General features: G+C 45.5%; 1 protein-coding gene across 1 annotated transcript in view; it reads right to left on the bottom strand.

The window, feature by feature from the left end:
- Nucleotides 1-946: 946 nt before the first annotated feature.
- CDH4 (cadherin 4) overlaps nucleotides 947-23,319 on the bottom strand; it is a 445,447-nt gene continuing 423,074 nt past the window's right edge. The window contains exons 10-16 of the mRNA XM_086760833.1: nucleotides 18,866-19,119; nucleotides 15,274-15,416; nucleotides 10,702-10,935; nucleotides 9,396-9,629; nucleotides 5,094-5,233; nucleotides 3,011-3,175; nucleotides 947-1,601 (exon numbers count right to left, since the gene is read on the bottom strand). Of these exons, the coding sequence (XP_086616959.1) occupies nucleotides 1,395-1,601; nucleotides 3,011-3,175; nucleotides 5,094-5,233; nucleotides 9,396-9,629; nucleotides 10,702-10,935; nucleotides 15,274-15,416; nucleotides 18,866-19,119 (1,377 nt within the window). The 3' untranslated portion in view covers nucleotides 947-1,394. The remainder of the gene's footprint in view (nucleotides 1,602-3,010; nucleotides 3,176-5,093; nucleotides 5,234-9,395; nucleotides 9,630-10,701; nucleotides 10,936-15,273; nucleotides 15,417-18,865; nucleotides 19,120-23,319) is intronic.

The following is a 23,319-nucleotide window of genomic DNA, read 5'->3' as shown; positions in this document are numbered from 1 at the left end:
GCCCGGATGCTGCAAAACCTCTTGCATACTTGGCAATGCTTGAGCATATTAACCACAAGATACTGAATAGGCCCTCGTTGCACTTCTTCTCCAAAAAAAAACAAACCATTTACTACAGATAGCAGCGCCTACCCATCAAAGAGAAAGGACACACATTAGCTGAGTCACACGATGTTGTTGAGCTTTGGCTACTAATGCTCCAAGGCATTAACACTGTACTAGACTAACTTCATACTTACGGATGGCAAAAGTGCTGATGAACCGTTCCTGCCCTTAGCACTGCCCCGGCCTCGCGCGGAGCCGCCACACAAACCCCTGCCTTACGCCAGGGAAACAGCACCGGCTTTCGTGCCAGCAGGCATCCTCGGAGATGCGGGACGCCACCACCTGAACCAGCTGGGATGCACATCGCTCAGGAGGTCGTGGGAGCCAAAACACGCCGATAGCATAAAAACAAACAAATGGGCCTTTGGTCATTTCACCATTTACTTTGTAGGGTTTACGCAAGGGCTGTCGGAGATTTCTGTCGCAATAACCAAAGGCTTTATCAATGCTATAGTTCTATGCAGCTACATTGAGTGTGACCAGGTGACGGCAGAGCCCCCGGTCAATATTTTGCATCTGATAACACTAAATTATATACAACATGATGACTAGTTCACCACCTGCTGAGGCTTAAAGATGGCTGTTAAGATTTCGACTCAAAACATCCTCCCCCCGACCCCAACCCCCAAACCTCTTCCACCCCAGAGTGAGTCACCCCCTTAAAAAAAAAAAAAGGCAAAAAAAAAAGAAACAATCTCCACAGTTCCTTTTTGTTAACTCCTTCCCAGCTAGAACTGGCTTAGGGTCACAGGGAGTGCTGCCCAGGATGGTTGTTATGTTTGTTTTCATCACTCCTGAGATTGAAGGGAATCTGATACATGCACCAAAAGGCACTTTCATATATATATATATATATATATATTTTAAAAACAGTGCTTCTGTTCTAAGAAATTCAAGTTAAGACAGAGTGCCTTTCACTCTCTTTAGTCATAAAGCAGATAAACGAGCAATATCCCAGCTGACATTAAAAAAAATCAAAACAAAATAACAAAAAAAAAAACCTGCAGCAGAGACAAGTGTTCATGCGAGACAGCTCAATATTCTAAAAAAAAAAAAAAGGAAAGGAAAAGAAAGGGAAAAAAAAAGAAACCTCCTATATCACCACTAAAAATAACAGTACAGTCAGCAGGGGATATTAATTAAAAAAGCTGCCACATCTGTACAGTTCCTGCTTCTGCATCGGCTCCTTTTGTTAATGTTGTCGTCTGTGGGCTTGGTTTTTTTTTTAATTGTTTTTTTTTCTACTTCTTCTTCTTTTTTTTTTTTTTTTTAAATAATGTGAGGTCAGTTTAATCTTCCTCGCCTCCCCCGTACATGTCCGCCAGTTTCTTGAACCTGGGCCCCCAGTCGTTAAGGTAGTCGTAGTCCTGGTCCCCGGAGCTGGAGGAGTTGAGGGAGCTGACGGAGCCGGCGGTGGAGCCACTGCCCTCGTAGTCGAAGACCAGGAGGGAATCGTAGGGGGGGGCCGTGGGGTCGTTGTCTGCTGCACGCAGGCCCTTGGGGGGGCAAACACACGGCGTTAATACCTGCCACGGGGTTTTACGGTGGTGGTTAATACCCGCCATGGGGTTTTACAGCAATGGTGCTAAGGAACGGTGTTTGGGGAAGGGTCTGGGCTGGTGGGGTGTTTGGGATCCCTGCAGCAAAGCTCAAAGAGGGTGGGGACAAAACGAGGGTCCAGCCTGGCCAAGGAAAGAATGAACAGCACCCTCTCCTACCACTAACCATGGATTTAATTTCAATGATTTTGATTCCTTGTGGGGGAAAAAAAAAACAAACAACAAACCCACTCCTAGCAAAATTCTGCAAATAGGAGAGACTTTGGGTGTGAAATCCTGGGCGGAGGGTTGGGAAGCACTGCCAACGTTGTGGGCAGCGGCGTAGGCTGGCCACAGAAATGGCTTCAGGATATGGAGAAAAAGAATTGCTTTGCTGCAGCCCAGTGTCGGGAAAGCCTGGTGGGACAGGTCTGCAATAAAACAAAATGTTCTGCATTCACACTTTCAGAAACCGCGGTCTCAGCGTGGGGAGATGGCGCAGGTTTTAGCGCAGCGAAGAGCGGCCGGAGGGTGTAAAAGCGAATCTTCACGTGCGTGGATGTGTGTGAGTGTCTGTGTGAAGGATGGGCAGGAACAAAGGGAGAAGGAATTTTAATGATGAAAATGAGAAAAAGCACAGCAGGAAATGGATATAATAGAATTAAATTGCTATAACATTTATTTTTTTGACTTAGGAAATGGATGGTGTGTTTTGTCTTGGAGGAAATAATGCATTGATTGGTTTGTAACCGCTCTATCACTCAAAACTAAAAATTAGATATGAAATACTAAATGGGAAGATATTTCTACAAGCAGATAAGGGAGCAGTAACTTAACATAAAATAAACACTCTCTGTTCTGAGCTGAATTTCTCTGTTCCACAAAGTCTTTGAGGTTTTAGACCAAATAGAGCTCACTAGGAAGGCCCAGACTGGTGAAACAATCACAAGTCCAGGAGCCAGAAACGGTGCCTTTGGCTTTAGGCAACCCACGCAGCTGCCTTGCCACCGCCTCCCCACGAGGACGACAGTCCTTTGTCCACCTCCAGACAATGGTTTTACTGACAGCAACTGTAATATTCACAGTAATCCAAGAGAGAGTGGGATCAGGTTACACTGCCTGGATGCTGAAAAGCATGGTGCTTGGGATATCCACAGAAATCTTGGGCTTTTTGTTTGCACTTTGGCTTTTTACAGACTCGGTGTCTTTCTTAGGCCAAGTCCTGTGCTCATGCCAATCATTCCCCTGGCTTCCCATGTGAGTAATAGCATCACTTGGTCCATGCAGCCAGGGAAACGCTGCACAGCTGATGTTAGCTGGCTGGTCAAGCTTGTAAGACGTGACACAGGACACCCTGCAGAACATACCTCATTAATAAAGTCACCAATATCCCCTGGATGTGGGATTACTGGTCTTATGGGATACTGCGGTTCAGCACCAATAGGTCTTTCATCCACCCTTCTGACTCCAGGTGTCTTGTTCAGCACATGATCCATGGTCTCCGGCTGCTGGAGCTGGCTTAAATCGTAATCCTGTGACAAATGGAAAGGCACGGTGTGAAACCAAGAGCTTTTCGTTCAGATCATCTACTCACCCAATGTACAAACAAGTCAAGGAGCTTAATCCTATTTCAGCTGAAACTCAATGTCAAATCTCATTCCTGGGTATGTAGCACCTCTAACTATCTAAATTACAGATGAACCTGACCTCTGAGTAGCTCATAAAATTGACCTCCTAAGAGTTTATCTTAAAACAGAAGTTAAACATTTAAATACTTTCTGAATATTTTACACGGTGTCTAAATCTTTGGGATAAAAAATTGACTTTTGTTTGCTTGTGCACAGGTATGTGCATAACTTTGTGATGAAATACATAATATAATGTAAAGACACACTGTTGGTAGACATATTATTGCAATTACATTTGTACAGAAGTAAAAACATTAAAATGTGTATTGCATTTATGCATGTAGGCCTTTCAAAGTAATTATGTTCTTTCCGCTTGTGAAAAATCCCAACAGAGTAGTTTCCATCAAGGAATGAGAACCAGGTAATATTTCATTAAAAATGTATTCATGTAGGTAATGGTGTTTTGCTGCTCTTCCTTTGCTGTTATTTTTAACGAATCCTTTCTAAAATATTAAAGCCTACAGTGTAGTTGCCTGAAACCAGACACTTCAGCTAGTTTGAATGCTTATAACAGTACTTTGTTCTACGGGTAAAACTATTCTTGTGCTCAGACAGGGATGACTGAACCTCCAGGAGCAATATTTATAAATAACTTGTCAGTGACAAGAAAAAAGAAATGCTAATTGCAAGGATTTTTCCATTGAATAAGAACTTCTCAAGTTTTGGGCAAAGTCCCTGCCTCAGCTGCCCGTGGTGGCTCTTCGTCAGGCTCGCCCGCTTGCCTTCGGATGCCACCGGGACCAAAGCTGCAGTGGCTTTGTCTCATCCTTAAGTACGAGCCCCAGTTATGGTCCTTAGGACTCAGTAACACCAACCATGGACACAGCAGCCTCTGCACAGACCCATGAACCATGCAGTTCATTCAAGCAAGCAAGAATAAAGCCATTATACGATGCAGAACCACGTAATTTGCGTGAACTTCATATTTTAGAGTGTCTTGAGCTCTTTACTTGTATTAGGAATAAAAAAAACTAGCAACCTAAACAGGAGTGAACAAATCTTGCTATTTTAGCTGAGGAAATACATCTGTAGTGGAAGGACAGCACATCCCAGGAGTGCAGGCCAGGGAAGTTTTCATGCAACATCAGCATCGGTGTCTGTAAGAAGAAGCCAGCGCAGAAAAGCTGACACATTCAGGCAGACTGTGGCTTAGGGCTTTGTCACCAAGTAGAGCTTTGCCACTGTATGCTTCGCAGTGAAAAAGAAAATCCTCAAATCTATTTAGACATTTCTCAGAAACTATGTCCAGAAATTAAAAGAAATTAAAGGCACATTAGAGATGAGTAAGTAAATGCAGGGAAAGCCCACAGAAGCTGTAGGCTCAAGCAAGCCAAGGGAAGTGCTTGCAGCCACGGGTCTGGGGGATGGTGGTAGCTGCTAGCTGCTGTTACCAAGATCTCTGACGGGGAATGGTAAAATACACAATTTGAATGATGGAAATAAAAGGTTTGAACATGAGTGTTGATGGATTGATTTACGGTCCCCCCCCAGGAAGCTGGTCTAGGGTAGCAAAATCCGTGTGGTATCGTCCTCCCGGCACGGTCCTGTTTGCACAGGAGAGTGTCCCAGTGACAGGCTGGACGTAAGCTGGCTCTCACCGATGTCCAAGATGCATCAGAGAAGCCAATAAAGCTGCCTGGGCATAAACAAGGGCAAACACAACCCCCTGCAACTACTTCAGTGAAAATAATGTGGTTTCTGCCTTTTTGAGAATACAGATTACACAGCTGCTCCTTGACCACAACCCGCGGACTCTTCTCACCTGGTCTTCCTCTCCACCTCCCTCTTCATCGTACTTCAGAATATTGTCCCTGACGTCATCCTCGGGGTCGATCAGGAGCTGCTTGGTGTGGCGCTCCTTCTCTCGGCGTTTCATCCACACCACAAACAGCAGAACCATGGCTGTAACGGAGAAGAAGCTGGGTGAGCTGGGACCCCACACGGTGCGAGGCGAAGCTGCGTGTGTCAGAGCATGGTGGCATGTCCTAATGCCTCACCTGCCCTTTTCCATATGGAAAACCTCACCGGCTGCTAGTAAGAGGAATACAATTTTATCCTATTGCATGCTCTAATTCATAAGGGAGAGATCATTGAGAGCTGCAAATACTGTGACAGGCCTCCAGTACAAACATTTCTTTAAGATTCATCACAAATGCTGATTGAGCTGATGTTTATCAGAAGTCAAACACACAATCAAAGGAAAAACAAACAGAAAGTGTGAAAACTGACACTTTCTGAAAATATTTGATCTAAATTCTGAATTTTCAGGATCAGATTTCCACCTTTGCTTTATTCAGGGCCATGAAATAAAGGTGGAGGAAAGAGAGCTGCAGAGGTGCTGAGAAGCAAACGGGTACAAACGACCAGCACCTTTGCGCGAGTGGCTGTTCCACCAGCGTGACAGAGATGTCCGTTCAGGCTGCAAGCCCTGGGCATGGCACTCATTCTGCTGTTGTCTGCAGTTTGCCAAACAAGACTGGTTTGGGGAAGGTGGGTAACACTCGGTCCTGTAATCCGATTTGGGCTCCCTCATACTTTTCTTTGGTAAGTGAGGGAGGCTTTCTAGACTTCCAAGATCACATTAGCCAGGATATTAGCATACGCATTTGGCCATTGACTTGCAAAGGAGATCTAAGATCATTTGAAATCCTTTCAGAGAGCAGGGCTAGCTCTGCAGAACAAGGGAGAGCAAATCTGGTAACACAGAGCCAACCTCCTCAGGCAGCAGCATTTATGTGCCAGGCCCTGGCTAATCTCTCAGTACAGTAACAGAGAGATAAACAGTTCTTGAATCATGCGAAATTTCTCCCCACTTAAAGTAACTTTACCCAAAGGGAATGCTGGCTCCCTGCTCCACAACCTCATCCTTCAAAGGGCCACCCACGTCCCAGAGGCTGTGCGCTCCCTGTGACTTACTGCACGGAAGCTGCTCTGGGAGCTTCAGTCTCCATTAACACGAGGCAACAAGACCTTGTCTGCTTCAAGAACCTGTTAATGTTTTAGTTTTCATTCTCATACTCAGTAGCTGCAAATAATGCCACCAAAAATGAAACTAAGCCTGTGCAGCTGATGCAGGTACACCTCCCAGTGTCTGCTTCTCCCTCTGTTCTTCACGTCAGCCACACACTAACTGTGATGGTGGCAATCGGAAAAGGGAGAGATGGATGGACAGGGGAGGTGGGGACATATGGCTCAGGTTCATTTCACTTAGGTCAGCCCTTCACTATGTCAAACCAATGTAGCCAACACAAGTGAACCCAGGAAGCATGTAAGGTCCCAAACTCTCTTTGTGTTTTTTAGCTGTGTTAGGAGAACAAGCAACTTCTGTTTCCCAGCGTTTCATACTTTGCAGGGTTTTCTTTCCCTTTGCCTCTTCATGGAGCCCTTGTGTCCCTTCACCGAGGGCAAGGACGGAGAACAGACCGGACCCTGTGGAGATGGGCGGGCAGCCCGCAGCCCCACTGCGTGGGGAGGTGGTTAGGAGCATCTGAGGCTTTCCTCCCAGCACCAAAGTGTTCATACCCAACAGGAATTCAGTGAAGTGAGCAGAAGAGGACCGGACAGCTAATTACTGCCATTGTGTGCCAATTGGCTGCCATCCTTGCCTGCCAGCTAACAGAATTGTTTTCAGATAGTTCAGCATTTCTTTAATGCTTATCCTACATCTATTCAAGACAGAAAAAAGAAAAGGAAAGAAAATGTAACTCTTATCTGCAATATAAAACCTCAGCTATTTAGGAGACTATTGAAGTCCTTTTCCCGTTGTTCCTTTTCAAGTCTCTCACAACAAGATACCTGCCTAGTCCACAAAGACAATATTATAATGGTTACCAGGGTTTATCTTTTTCTTTCCTTTTTTTTTTTTTTTAAATGCTACTTTTTCATGCACCTGTGGAAAAAACCTGTGCCATTAACGCCTTTACAGCTACCTTGAAAAAAAAAAAAAGACCTTCAAAGTGTCAATAGCGGATGTAGTGCACTCTCCTTCCTTTTATTCACTCTGCAGAATGGGAAGTGCTATTACTGCTGTTAGAACCATTTTCACTCTGCATGTAGTTTTCCTTGAAATCTATTGTCTTCACCCTTCACAATTTTTTATTGCATTGCTCTTCGGAATGTGTTATTCGTACAGCTAATACATCAGGTATCAGGAAGAAGAAAAAACCTTTGAGTGAAGGTAAAGCCAGAAACTTCCTTCACCTGAGCAACCTCAGATCTGTCCCGTTGCTGCTTCTTCCTTTTAAAGCCGTCAAACTTTGACCTGCTGACTCAAAAACGGACAAACAGCACAAAAAACCCCTGCATCTGCCTTTTCCCAGGCTATTGTTCAGAGGTGATGATATAAAACTGAAAGAAGGCAAAACACTGGAAGGATGTAACTGGGAAACTGCTCATTGCAAATTATATTTTTCATCACTGATACAGTGCTTTGCAGCTCTTGAAGATAAAAAAAAAGTCAATTAGAATTACAATGAATGTAAAAATAAGCTTTTGTAATAAAACCCATAATTTAAAATGGGATAATGTATCTGAAAATGAAAGGAAGAATCTCTTAAATCAAATGTCCTTCAGCTGAAGTTAATTTCAGTCAACAGGATTTTCAACTGTTTAAATCATATTTTAGCACTAGATTTATATGAGAGCAGCAAAAAGAAGGCTTGTGTTTTATCACCTCTGCGGCTTCCAGTGCAAACTTTTGGCCCACCGGCAGCAACACGTCTGCACACCCCAGCATACCGAACGTCGCAGGATGGACGAACACCATGTCTTCTGCCGCGTGTGCAAGGGCGGTGCATTCACAACAAATGCCCTTGCTGCAGGGAGCAGCCTAAACCATTTTGTTACTGGGACCCCACATTTAACGAAGGACAGAAATTGTGCATCGTGGCTACGCACGGGGATGCTTCCACCGCTTCGGATGGGCTGGATGAGGAGTGGGGACTGCGCTGCCACAAACACACGGTTTTCTCGCTCGCTCTCCAGCCTGATCTGGTGTATCAGTTATACAACGTATTCCCATCGCTGGCCCAGGACGGTGGATGTTTGCCCAGAGATGACCCATTTTCTTAATGTACCATATCACAGCCACATTAGGTGACATTTGCAGCATATGTCGCTCTGTCTGCTCTCTGTTTAAACACACTGGGGGTAAATATTAAGTGTGATTTAGCACCATAACTCCCATTAGCTTTAATGGGAGCCCCACGGTTTCATCCTGTGTTTCTTGATGAATATTTACCTCATTGTTCTTTTCAGCGCTCGTTTTTATCTATTCCTACTGTGCCAACTCCTGCTTGAAGTTATAATGACATCATTTTTATTTTTAAGTGTGTGCACACATGGTTATTGGTAATGCTCGTGAAAGCCTGGGACTACTAGCCTTGCTGGGCAAAAGGGATGGCTTTGCCTCGAGCAAAGGGATGGCCAGCCCTTCTCTGTGATGCACCCCCAGCACCCCAGCGCTCCTGACAAACTGGAGATCCTTCCTCTAAAAACACTCACAATCCACCACGGTTCTCCCATCTGTTGTCACTTTACAAGCAATGGGAATAACTATTATTCTTCTTTTCCTGTAAACAACCAGAAAACTACAGCTATGCACTGGCTCTGCCAGGGACTAGCCAGACTCTCATAACCAGTGCCTCTGGTACTGGGAGCCAGTATACATCCACAGCCAGCCAGGGACCTGAGAGCTATGGGGGAGTCTGCCACAGGATTTTGGATAAGTCCTTCAACTTTTCCCACAAAATGTGGAGAATCGTATTGCATTTGCTGCTTACAGGATGTTGTCAGGTGTAACGATGTTTGCAAAGCTACTGGAAGTCTGAGGAAGAAAAGGCCACCAATGCATGCAGAGAGCGCTCTAGCTCGTTTTGCTGACGCTGCAGTGAAGGAGATTCGAACGCAGATGTGTGAACCACCCCCCGCAGCCCAGAGCTCACAGCGCCGGCCTTTGCACGGAGCCTGCACGGCTCTTGAAAAATACCACGTATAGAAATGGGACACAAGGAACAGGATGGGAACTGTGACGTCTCCCAGCAGCGTCAGCCCCTGCGGTACTTACTCAGTAAAATGATGATGCAGATCAAGATGGCGATGATGGCACCCGTGCCCAGCCCCGCTGCGGCCACCGCCCCAATGGTGGTGCAGTCGCCGTTCTCGTCGCACGGGCACACCTTTACTTTGATGATGGATGTGTTGTACAAGGGGGGGTTTCCTGAGTCTGTCACGATGATCGGCACATCGTACACACCCGCTTCCAGGTACATGATTCGTAAACTAAGCTGGGCATAATCCCCTGGAGAGACCAAGACAGACAGAGAGGTGACAGGCAGTCTGGTAGAGCCTTGCAGTCACACTTGTACAGGCAGGGCTCCTCTGAGCAGTCTTCTGAGTCCTGAAGAAGAGGCTATCAACAACAACCTGGGCAGGACAGCTTTAGACTTCTGCCCTAACAGTTTGGTCAACAATCGGCCTGTGTTTTGCAAATTGTTGTGTGTTCTCGCCACAGCACTAACCTACCTCGATGCCATTTGCAAATCCAGTTGCATGTGTTCAAAATGGCATGAAATGCAAACCCTGAAGCACGGATGATGCTCCCCGGGTCTGGGCTGCCCCTGGCCACTGCGCAGGCTCTCTGCTTGCCCTGCCTCCCACCTCGGGATTTTTGGGAAACCCATTGATGACATGCTCAGCCAGGTAATCCTTCTCGTGTTCCCTCCTGCTGTGATACAAAAGCTGTGAGACCGTGCTGCAAGGGCACAAGCCACTGCCCCTGGCAGAGGGTGCCAGACCTCAGCGAGAGGGACCTGCTTTGAAGCCAAAACCAGCCCACGGCTCCATGATATTTCCCATCCTCTACTGAAACTACCAATAAGAGGAGCAATTAGGGCCATCTGTGGTGGCATGCTGCAATATAAAAATGCTTCACATACTGGTAATCTTCACACTTACCTAGCCCTCCTGGTTCCACGGTAAACAAAAAGGCTGCCTTTACACAATTACGGTCAGAGGAATGAACATTGATCCTGATTGTGGCTTATGACAACTACACTGGAACATAAGGAAGACTGATAATAGCTTTTTTCCCCTTGGCCATTATGGATGATTTATAATCTGTTCACTACTGATAACTGTTCATAATTATGAACTGCATTAAAAAAAGCCAAGTGCCAAGGCTCTTAGAGTTATGCTGCAGGTCTGATACAAATCATTTCTGATTAACTATCTTGTCTATAATGTCAGCCATAATGTGCTTTAAAAAATAAAAATCAGATAAAAAAGTAGGAAACTTTGGAAGTCTGAAACCGCACGTGGCCTCATTAGTGACTCAGAGTCCAAATGTCCTCAGGATTGCCTGCCCCATTTACCATTCAGCCGTGTTATGGTCCAGTTCTTCCTCACCGCAGATGGCACACTTGGCAGCTCGAAGACAAAGGGCCCAACGTTTGGATCAATGTCAGCATCCGCGGCTGTTATGTTGATGACATTCAGGTTTGGCTTTTCACAGATCTGTGCCTCCTTTGGCAGGAGCTCAGGAGCATTATCGTTGATGTCGATTAGGTAGATCTGCAGAGTGCCAGTGCCGCTCGCGGGGGGTATACCTGAACGGGAGAGGCAGAGCCAAACACGAACCGATGACCATCATTTGAGAAGTGGTGGGCACGACAACATTGCGGACCAGTCCCCTCTCTGCCCTCCAATTTCAATAAACCAGGATTTTCACCCTCCCTCCTTGGACCTTTTTAGGGACATACTGCACTTTCATGGTCTCTTGCTTTAAGATACATTAAAATTTGCCCAAGCCTCCTAATATTGCCATTTTCCACTCCTGCAGAATGTGGAGGTTGAGTTCTGCAGATCTGGAGCCTACAGCAATGTCCTCAGTCAAACTAAAAATACAAGGACGTGATGCCAAGCTGCTAGTGCAAATTTTGGTAACGACTGTTTTGAAGAGGAAAAGCCCTTAGAAAGATAGCTAACAAGAGGAAGAAGAGGATTTGGAGGGAAAAAAAAAAAAAAAGTAGTATAATCTGTTGGTCAACATTTACTGTAGCACTTGCTAACCAGTTTTTACATTTGCAGACTATTACACTGCTTCAGAAAAAGTCCAGCCCATCCCATGATCAGCCCTAGCTTTAGTGGTGAAAGGTCCTTGCTCAAAGCTTACGGTATGAGCTAACCATCACCAAGCACGTTGGGTGACGCTACTAACCCACGGCAGCAGCAGTATGTCCCAACATACGTTCTTCATCCTCCCTACATTTGTCCCAACCAGCAGGAATGCTGCAGTACAGGAATCTTGGTGCTCCAGACCCTTATTGATGAAGAGCCACATTTGTCTGACTAATGACCACTTACACAAAGTAAAACCTAACCTGGCAAAAGAGAACAGCCTTCCGAGAAATGGCACAGTCTTTTTAATTTCTCTCCCCAGAGTTCCGTGTTGGCCTGCCCACTGCCTCCCTTCTCAGGCAGTGTTACTTCAGTAATTCTCTTTTAACTTTATATTTTCAGTCTCGGCTCTTCCTCCCAGTGCTGGATACAAAGCTACACAAACCACTTCCCCACTAGACTTTCAAATGTTGCTTCTGCTTCCACTGGCTTTCCTTCCTACATTCCTTTCTCATTTCTTCTCCATTTTTCAAGGGAGCCTCAAAACTCTGAAGGAGCCCTGAAAAACCTTTCATGGTTCCTACAAAAGCTCTTCAATCATTGATCTCATCCTTTCATCTAGTAAGCATGGGGCAGGTCTCCCTCTAAAACAATGCCTTTGATCAGCACTGAAAATTTCTGGAGAGACAGACAGCCCATCAGGATACTGGAGCTGAAGATGAAAACTGACTTTTGGGACCAAGCAAAGTGATTTCACTGTTTTCACATTACTCAGAGTATCTTCTGGGATGAATGCAAGGCCCACACTCTTTGAGAGAGACTGAACACAAACTAGCAGTCTTGAGAGGCACCAACTGGCATGTAGCTGAAATAACCTGCAATTGCTGCACATACAAATGCAGTTTTGTAGAGCTATTGGGTATTGTTGGGCTCTGGTTCCTGGTATTTTTGGTTCTTTGTGCTCCTGAGTGCAGTTCTAGGGCAGTTTCAGGAGAAATGAAAAGTAAATAATTTTTTAAATGTCCAACTACTACAAACCATGGAACATGTCAAATTATTTCAGCTGTCCTATATAGAGAGACCAAGGATGTGGACAAAGAAGGTATTGATGTACTACAAAAGATCCTTGGACTTCATGCTCAAGAGATGAGGACTACCATAGCACCACTGACTCCAGTGGAGAAGTTGGTCCACTCCTCGAAATGCAGATTGAAATCCTAATGACAGTATTTCAAAATAAAGAGGAATATACAACTGCTACATCTACATTTAACCGTTGCATTCGCTGTCGTTGCCTTTTTCACAGCATCAGCACTCCTGGAGCAAGGCACAAGCCAACTGGCTTTCATGTTCAGCTGCAAGCAGAAGTCACTCTCACCCTGCTTGTGCAAAAATTTCTAAGGAACCTGGGCCACTGTCCTGATAAATCATGGCAGAAATGAAGTAAACTGCGCCTGTGGCTAAACTGGCATCTTCTTTGTCATTGTGTGCCTGCAAAAAAGCAGGACCTTGCATGCAGGGTCACAAATGCAGCCTGGATTCCTACAGAATTGGGCCCCAAAGGTGAGTTCCCACGGGGTGCTCTGCTATTGAAGAAGGGGGAGGATCCTGCTTCCTTCAGTTACAGAGTCTCTCTCCCCTACCCAGCTCCCTTTTTTATGAAACCTGTTGGAATACGATGTATGAGAGTTCTCAGCTTCCCTATGAGATTGGTTTAAATTGGCTGAAGTGTTCAAACACTGCCAGGCTCTGCGCTTGTGTAGACACAGTGTGGTCCAGGAGCCTCCTTCTCCCGGGGAACTAGGCTAAAAAGACGCTGTTTATTATAAGGAGTCTCCTTTCGACCCCTTATATTGCAGCCAAGACGTTTCTTACAGTGAATATCTCTGCAACGTAGAGGAGGGAGAGAAAGGGAGCATGTCCAAGGAGTATTTGGCCAAACAACTTCTTCATCATATACGGAAAACAGCAAACAGAACTTAAGGAAACAAGATGCTGCTGCTTCTTCAAGAAAGAAAGAAAAATCCCCACCAAAACCCCCAACGCAAAGCCTTTCCTTGATGAGTATGTGATGCTGAAGAACTTGGTACTTGGGAGAAATGTGGAAAGAATCTATTAGCCTAGATGAAACTTCAGCTGTTACCATAAGCACTCTAGACAGAATTTTAAATAACGTGTTGCTTTATGTGCATTTTAATGGCTGCAATATACTAGGGATAGATTAATTTTTCAGAATAAAGAAATTTATCTAGGTCCTCACTTTCTGAGCTGCTGAATGATGGATGTGGAGGCGCTGATGCACTGCGGCATCAGCACTGAAGCCAAGGAAAGGGGTTAACTCCAAATCACACTGTACTAAGTGTCCGGGATTTGCAAGGTCAGATGGTGAGGATTAGTTTGATGGGTTCAAGTCCTACCACTGCTTTTATGAATAGACTTAGCCAACTCATTTGACTTCTTTTGTCCTGTGGCTCTTGCAGATGAATGCTGCCAGATTCCCTATTTTGGATTTCACTGCCCTGGCTGTCTTCATAGAAGAGGGGAAGCATGGGATGGGGCTGTGGGACCACACCAGTCCTACCACTGATGGCATAAAGAAGGGGCAAAATTTGCTTCTTGGTACTGCTGCTCACCATGGAAACTCTTCCTCATGGAATTTACCTTGACCCTGTGACCCAGGATGCAATGACTGAAATGAAGCCTGAAAAACCAGAGGAACCAAGTTTTTGGTAGCAAAGCAAGCACCACTGTATCTGTACACAGCAGACATGTCACCCTTCAGCCTGAGGGTTGACAAGAACTAACATAGAAACTGTCCTGAAAGCTCCTATAGAGTATGAGTAACGTACTTTGGTGCTCATAGCCAAGCCTAGACTTAATTTTGATGCTGAAGCACAGCTCTGGTTTGCTGTGAGTGTTCAGCACTGCGTAGGGCGAAGGTGAGGGTGGGAGACGGGGAAGAAGGCCCCCTCCTTGCCCAGGGAAGCTTCTGAGCCCTCCACAGAGCCTTTTCCAACTGGAGAAACTAATGAATGAAATAACAGCGTGGCCACATCTAGGTATGGTCAGTAAAAGAGTCATCTACTTCTCCTAACCAGAACCAGGAAGAGAAATCCAGGGCAGCAGCAATGGACCGCTTGTCCTTCCGTGAAGCCAGCACTGAGGTTCACAGTGCTAATTTGACCAGTAGTGCTGTGTCATCTTTAATAAGCAGAGAAGAGCAAGCCTTAACAGGACTTCTCTGTGAGAAGATCTGAGCTGGCCTCAGGAACTTTGATAATAAAGTACACCACCATCCAGACGCTCTGATGATGGCTGGCCATTTCAGGAATGGCAGCAGACAGAGAGAGATTAGCTCCGACGACAGACAGACCCTCAGACCCTGTGGCTCAGGAAAGCCACAGTAGTTCAATGGACTGGCTTATTTTTAATGTCCTCCTGCCATCCCCTACAATTATTTCTGGTTTCCTGATGGGAGGCTTCCTGAATGTTCTGATCAGCACCTTTGGCATGATTACCAGGACCGGTGTGTTCGGTAGCCCTTGGAGAGCACATTCCTTTGATATTTTTTTAAGCTCAGGCTACACTGCTTCACTGAAGTCCCCAAATCGATTTTCCATTTGCCCTCCCTTTCCCTTAATAACACTCTCCGTATACTGTGCACATTTAATTTACTCCAGCAATTTCCCGTCCCACTTTCACATTTTTGACCATAAAAACCTGGGAAAAAGATAACTTATACTGACAACTCTGTCAGGGCATCATTTCTCTTAATGCATCACATTAGAGTCTTATTGAAGCATGAACAATGTGAAGCCTGGGCTCACCGTTGTCAGCCGCCAAGAATGTGGCCTCGTAGACATTATTCTTAATGTAGTCTGACTCTCGATCAAGGACAGCAGCAGTAGTGATCTGACCATTTGTGGCATTAATGTTCAGCCAGTTTGCAGGATCTGACAGCTTAGAGTATCTACAGAGAAAGGAAATAAATACATGGCAGTCTTTGCACTGACATATCCTTAATATTGCTTGAAACAAGGTTTTTCTGGACTCCTGACCCATGATTCAAAGGACCTCTGGATAACTGGTTTGTTGACAAACAAAACGCTAATTGACAATCTGGTTTTTGACCTCCACAATTATTCAGTTTTTCTATTTCTTTCGTTTTAAGGGTTTTTCTTTCCACTAAGTGCCACTTGCCTGCTTCCTGCTGCTGGGAGTAGACATAGCCTGAGGTCTCTGCAGCTGACAAGAAATGGGTCTGCACTGACCACTGCATTTCTATGCCTGAATTAGAGGACAGATTCCCACTTTCTCCTTCTCTTAACGTTGCCCTTCCTAAAACAACTCTTGCTCTAAAGCCATGGATATTCCTGTTTTCTGCCCATCACTAATAAACAACAGTTTGGGAAATACCACACAGGAAGAAGCGCAGTTTTTAAGTCACTCTTCTGTATCAGAATCGTATCTCCAGCAGCAATTGCCTCGGGGCACTGTGATGGGAACTCACAGCTGTATTAAGCCATGGACCCAAGGGTGAAGCAGTTTCAGGTTCGCTTTCCTGAAACATTTTTATATGTTCCTGAAATAGCAGGTAAGATGATCCTATACATGGGGGAGGTTCAAAGTGCGCAGCGACAACAGGGTCGACTTGGCAGCCCCCAGCGTGCCCTGGGCTGGAAGGACCCCACGGCGGACACATCTCCCAACTGCTCAGTCAACTCATAGCCCGAGTCTGTTCGTGTCCTACACAGCCAGCTACAAACATGGTTTGTTTTGAGCAAACTTCTTCCACGTTCTCCAGATCAACATGCTCTGTTTACCTGTCTCATTTGCTTGTTTTCTTGGTTTTATTTTATGCATTGCTTTTGATTTCTACCTCACAGTTTTGTAGAGTTTGAGTTGCAATGGACCCTTATTGCCTAAACTGGAAGCTAATAAATGGCCAAACTACACATTACTGAAATAAGCCACGAAAAGTTGAGCTTATTTCACTGGTAACTCAGACCTCCTCAGTTTTATAATTTTTTTTTTTTTTGTAGTTAGATATGCAGGTGGGAGAACTTCTGGCTTCTTGGGCTGTTGGAAGCTGAAACTCTAACTGAAACTTGAGCTGCATCAACCCATGCGAGCAGGAAAGCAACAACACACAGCTGCACAAGCCTCTGCCAAAGGAAAGAATTACATTTCATGGAGCGAGGCTCTCTGGGATGTTTTCATTTCTTTTTAATATCACTGCTGTGAGTGTCCTGCCCTTTCTCTGCTAAATGACCAGGGATCCTGTTTCAAAGCTGGCTTTGTGAATGTGTCTGTGGCTAATGAGGATAACTTGAGGTGTGACATTGACCGTGCCAAGCTGTGCCTTACTGGAGATGCTCCTGCTTCCTTATCTTTTACTTGTAAAAACTCTATTTCATCAAAGACTATTCAGAGAGAGACTGAAAACTGTACACAAGGCTCTAGCAGCTGGATCGGCTCTCTGTGAAGTGCTTCTCATGGATCTGTAGGTTTAGCTTTTTGGGTATCTGTTTTCCTAACTCACCAACGCCAACTGTGAAGAAAAAAACCAAAATATCCTTTGCACAGCTCACAGCAACAGGACCCCGACAACACTCCACTGCTTGTTGCAAAGCCTTGGCATTGGGCTGTCCTGATGAAAAGGGGTTAACAGAGGTTGCACTTGGGTTTGGAAATAAAGTGCCTGTTCATATACAAAATATGTGTCCTGGGAGCCCTAGGGAAAAAACCAGCTCAAGTAACTTGCTGTTCATATTCACATACAGTCTTACAAGACCCTGCACACGCACTGTGCAATGACAGAAATGGCTCAGCAGAGCTGGTCCTTCTCCCAGAAAGGGCAGATGTTCTCTTGGATTGCAGACCATCCACCTCTGGTTAGAGGGAGCATTCAGTCAGAAATGAGCTGTCCTCTCCTCTGAAAACCAGCCTGGCTACAGATGTCAGGGAAATAAAGACCCTTCAAAGGCCAATACTTCAAAAAGAATGTAAGAAAAAGTGTCTTGTTAGTTAGGATGGTCTCTCTCCTCAAAAGTCACAATACCTGTCTAAAGACAACAAGATGAGGCAGTGAATAAACTATCGTTTTCTAGATCAGACAGCTCTGTGCCAGGTGAAGTATTTCAAACTCTTCCTGACACGAAATGTCACAACTGATGTAAGTTTAAGTGGACTCAGCTGTGGTCATGTCGTATGCTCGCATTTCACCAAAAATACTGTGGTCCTTACAGGCTGGGAGTAAAAAAGAAACAAGCTTCTGTGGATGCAAAAGTATCTAAGAGCAGGAAATGCATTTCTTGTTTGCACAGACCGAGGCTGAAATAGTTGTGAAAGGTGTCACAAGGACTCTCATTTTCACACACACTTTTCTGCCAACCTGTTTCCCGGCAAGTGAGTCGAGGTCCTGGACCGTGGATTCAGTCCCCAGTCTGCCCAGGTAGGATGAAACACAGCGAGCAACATGCTCCTGGTGGCAACATGGACTAAATCTGATCTTAAAGTGCTAAGACCAAGCATCTGACTTTTAGAAGGCTAATATTTTGTTAGCTGAATCTCATTCACAGGGAAAGCAGTTAGCAGGGCGGTTAGGTTTGGCAGTTGGTCTGGAGGGAAAGGGAAGGCCAGACGAAATCTGGCAAGGGCTGCTGGGGTGCTTCACATGGACTGGCATTAGTCAGATAAAAAACAAGTGCCAGTGACATGTGAATGGGCGTTAGACTGCTCAAGCAATATTTAGACATAAGACATCTTAAAAGCATGGTCAGCAGCTGTTTGTAACCGTGCTCTCGATGGGCTGATGGCTCCTCTTGCACTGTGTTTTTTACGCCAGGTTGAACCTTAAATCGTCAGGAATCAACATAAGACATTAAAAATCCCAGTCATTCCCTTTGGAAATCTAGCCCTAGCCCTTTCTGTATCTCAGTTTCCCCCCTGTAAAATAGAAATAACACAGCTGCGTTTTTCTAAACCTCTGTGTTTATAAAGTGTATGAACAACATAGGTCAAAGCGTCCTTGACAAAGAACAGACAACACACTTAGTACAATGCAGCCCTGACCTGCCTTTGTAACAACGAAGGAACCCCTTGCTATTGGCTGCCTGCATTTGAAGCTGTGAACTGCACCTCTGCAAGCCCGTAACGTGGGATCCAGCTCTGTCAGCCCTCCCGGACCCAGCCCCTCAGAGTCTGGCTTACCTGGAGCGGGGAGGATTGAGAGTTTACATGCTTGCAGGATACTCTGCAAGAACTCGGCTGAGGGTGCCAGTCCCTGCCAAGCATTTTACTCATATCACATCAGTTAGTTTGTGAACTAGCTTTCAGCTGCTTTGCTCCCCCCCACAAACCTCCGCAGCTGAAATGCCCCTCCTGTACATGAGGTCACTTGGCTGCCCGGTCTCCCACCTTACTGCCTGCTGCATGAAGCGATCAGGATCCACCGCGGAAAATGTTGTCAGGACTGTCCCGGTTGGCACCCCTTCCTCCAGCCTGATTAACTTGTGGTTCGTTGGGAAATACGGTGCTTCGTTGACATCTGTGACTGAGATGGTGACTCCTGCGGTCGACTGGAAGGACATCTGGATGCCACTGGCCAGGGGAGCTTGGTTTGATACCATCACTGTCAGCATGAAAGCTCTGTTCATCTCGTAATCCACTGCCTAAAACAAACAAACAAACAAGTATAGAGCCAAGCACAGAATAAATTCTACCTTCTGGCTGAAAGCTGCAAGATTTAGAAAGCAGATGATATCAAAATCATTGCCTCATCTCTTTTCCTCCTGAGCTCAGTTCTTTTGAAGGAGTAAATCCAGACCAGCTTCAATCCAGTGGAGGATTTGGCCTTCCAGTATTTGAAGGGTCAAATCATTAAAAAAACCTCCACAAAGTAAAAATTGCAGACAGCAGGGAGGATGTTCTCTGTGTTTTGTTCCAATGCTAAGGGGTTTCCAAAAAAGAACTTGCCAGTGGTAGTTGAGCATTGAATGAGCAAATCCACCAAGAACTCTAAAGGCGAGGGACGGAGCCTGTTACCAGGGACTGGCCAGGTACTTAACAGTGCTTATTAGCATTTAAAGCTGCTGACCAAGTAACCAGGACAGTCTGTGTGGACTCATGAGCCTCAAGTGCTCCTCTTAAGTGAGTTTACAAGCAAAGGTGGAGCTGCAAGTAACAACATCTGGTCCGGTTAATCAGGTGGTCCTTCCAGTGGGACCTCTCATTCTCTTGCAAGACACCTCGTCACCTCCTGGCGTTGCCCGCACACTCCTACAGATACATTTTGCTGTTGGGTGGTCACAGATCTCTCTTCAACACGCACATAAAGAGATGGGTCTTAAGAGGCAGGAGAAGTGAAAAGCCTTTGCTGGCACAACTGACTGAACCGCAGTATAATAACAATTTCTAAACCATCCCACTAATTATTATGAGGGAAGTCACTAATCATCTGCCAGGGAGGCTTGTGTTATGCAGGATCACACCTCTGCTTGTTAAAAAATGCTTTGCCGTAATTTATAAATTTAGAAGCGTAACCGTTCTCCCTAATACCTTCTCCAGTGCTGAGTCTGCACAGCGTACTACCACGGTGTAAAGCACCACAGTTACATTGACTTCGGTGGAGCTGCGCTGATTTACATCAGCAAGACCTTGGCTTCCATGTTCTGTTTAAAACCCAGTATTGTCAGGAGAGAGACATCAAATCATAGGAGGCTACATGAGAGAAACAAATTTCAGGGGCAAAAGGTAAAACAGTGGAATCTGTATTCGATTGAAGTGCAAATGTTCCGATTGCTAAATGGTTTCCTGACAGGCAGGGCCAACATTTAATAAAAAAAAGGAAGCATAAAGATTCCCAGTACACCCACCAGCACTGACTCATGGACTTGTACTGCATTCAAAAGAGATGCATGGCAGAAGTTCCCATTTAAACACTGTTCAAGGCCTTGAAACAATTTGACTAATGCATTTCCTCAATTTCTTTTCAAACCCCTCTAATCTATATTCCTCCAGTCATCTTTTCTTTTTTTTTTTCCTTTTCCACTGGCCTGTTTGCTAATGTTGCCCACAGCCAGTCTGCACCTCCCTCCCCATGACGGCTCAGATGGAGCTGGGGGCTGATCTGAGCAGCTCCAGGGGACACTGATGCTGAAAATCACTGAGCTCCCTGCCTGATGATGCACAGGACGCACTGGCCATACATGTATCTGCTAGGATGTGGCCTGATGCAAGGGAGTGGTTTTTTTCCCCCCTAAAATGTATAGCTGCTCATTCAGCTTCTTTATCTCTCCTCTGGGAGCAACAAAACCAGTGCTGCAGAAAAGCAGTGCAGGGAGCAGGGCTGGACCAGGATCACCCAGTAACGCCCAATCTCAGGCTGTCCTGGAGACATCAGTGCTTCAGACTGCAAGAAAGAGTCATCTGCCTCCTCTTCTGTGCTCATCTGACTTCCATTTCACAATTTTTGTTGAAAAAAAAAAAAAAAGCTAAAATCAAGAGCCTGTATCTTCACAGCAGTGTTCGTGCTATTGTCCCCAGCAAGACAGGAGCCCCGTGCAGACAGATACTGTCTAGCCAAAAGCAGAACTTTCACATCATAATAAGCAATTTCTACCAGGACAGCTCATGCTTCTGCTCCCTAAAACTGCCTCCCTCTGAGGATAACGATGCACAGAGCACACCACATTCTTCACACTGTGCTAACCCCTTCCATCTCCATGCATCTCACTCAAACCCTGCATCTTGATCAAGGTAACAGCAGGAGCAAATCACACGGAGCCGCTACATCTGGGAGAAGGAGGTGCTGGACTGTCACCCACTTTTTAATTTCATGTTCAAGAAGCACATGAAATGAAAAGTAGTAAAAGTAGCACCTTTGCAGATACCCCTTGTTGGATGTTCAGTGTCTGATGTGGTACAAGTGGCTCTGAAACACCCCCCTGGAGACGCTGCACACCCCCCTGGAGATGCTCCTCCTTCACTAGCCTCTCCGGTCTGGATGCAGCAGAGTGGAGCCGAGGGCTTGCCACGTGTCCTCCTTTTCTCCAGGTACTTTGAACTGAAGAGAACAAATTCGTCTACTGTCATTGTTGAGGCAAATAATAACAGAAGCTTCGGAAGCATCTCCATTATAAATTCACGGCTCTGATCCATGCAGAGTTTATAATAACATTTTACTTAGCCAGCTGCCACGGGGCAGTCACCGCTGCTCTTGGAGATTGTCTCCAGTCTCTGCGGTGTCTCATCTGAGTGGGAAGTTTCTCCCTCCCCTTGATCAAGGCTTTCTTTGAAGATTATGGTCTTGCACAGTTATGGAAATGGTTTGGAAAGGCATGAACAGAAAAAGGAAATGTTACACTTTCGGAGATCGGACTGGAGCTGCAGATGGGGTTTTGCTGCAAACACCCCCCATGAGCATCCATGGGAATTCCAAAGGGCTTCTTTCTGGCCCTCCACTTCTGGCCCCCAAACTGCTGGTGGATGGGGGGGAGATTCTTCAGGGAATGCCCTTCTCTGCGCCGTTTCTGCGACTGCCATAGCCCAGATACAAACCCCTTTGCCTGCAGCAGCAGGGAGCTATGTATACGCGGCTTCAAAGAGCCACATGAAAATCCAGCCATGTAGGGTCTGTAAATAAAAGGTTCATTACTTTACTTGATTTTTCACCTGTGTTTTCAACCTACATCAGCGATCAAACCAGCAAGGGACTGCTCCCACACCACAAAGAACAAGCTCTGACTGGCCACCCAGTTTGACCTGCATACATTCCCCAAATCTTTAAGCATATTCACTTATTAACAGAGAACAAAATATTTCAAAGACGAAGGTGGAATCCTAAGAGTCCTCCCTTCTTCGCCATGAAAATTTAATCACAAGCTATTTCACTCATTCTCCTTGCTGAAAATACACCAAAAAGCCTCCCGGCTCGAGAAGGGCAGGAAACTCTGGGTGCCCAGGAGGATCAGGTGAGGTTATATAGTGAAGATATTCAATGCAATTTCAAGCTTTGAGCTCAGCTTGATGAGATAGGATTTTCATGTGGTTCTTTGCATTGTGATCACTGTGGGTTACACAGCAGTGGGAAGTCAACACCACCATCAATGGTGTCTTAACAAATCTGCCCTGCTTTTCGCCTGCAAGTTCTGAATAAGGGAGGGTTCATTATGCAGAAGTCCTTGTGTAGCAGGGATGATGATGTAAATCCCCAGTTGTTCACTCTGATGTGCCTTTAAACTACAGGCGTGACACTGGGCTAAGAACAAGAGGTCCTCTGCTGCTCTCAGTGAAATCGTTGGCATTTCAATTTCAGACTGGCTGCTGATGTCAACGGAAATTAAATTGCTGTGGTTAGTTCACTGAATGTTTTCTGTTTAAGCCCAAAAATACATACATATAGATACGTGTTTACTTACACACATGTATGCATCCATACTTGAAGAGGTTTTGTAACACTGCACCACGTAAGGCTGTCAACCACCGTTACGGTGCAATAAAGAGTGATAAACAAAAGTACCCTGCTGAAATACCATCTAGCAGGTAAGATGATGTCTCCCTTGGAGTTTCAGTGAAGTGGCATCTGCAGACACACACACACAGCCTAAGGGTCCGAGAACAGGACAAGCTCACACGTTCCTACCAGCGTAACCTCACTGGCATTTCACTGATGTCATTTTCCCTAATGCCCACACTGTAAGTATTAAGAATGACTGCAACTTATTAGCTACAAGGGAGTGGGGCTCCTTTTATCAACACACTCTTAAATCACATTGCCCTTTAAACATTAGTGTTTCAGCCTAAGTTCTTGATTAAAACTTTCTGTGAGAGAAGACCGGACTTATCAAAAGATGCAGGCTTTGTCCATCACA

The sequence above is a fragment of the Chlamydotis macqueenii genome, chromosome 16 (genome assembly GCF_036417535.1).
Source record: "Chlamydotis macqueenii isolate bChlMac1 chromosome 16, bChlMac1.mat, whole genome shotgun sequence".
NCBI lineage: Eukaryota > Metazoa > Chordata > Aves > Otidiformes > Otididae > Chlamydotis > Chlamydotis macqueenii.
The sequence above is the reverse complement of the archived record's forward strand: the minus strand, read 5'-3'. Positions and strand labels throughout refer to the sequence as shown.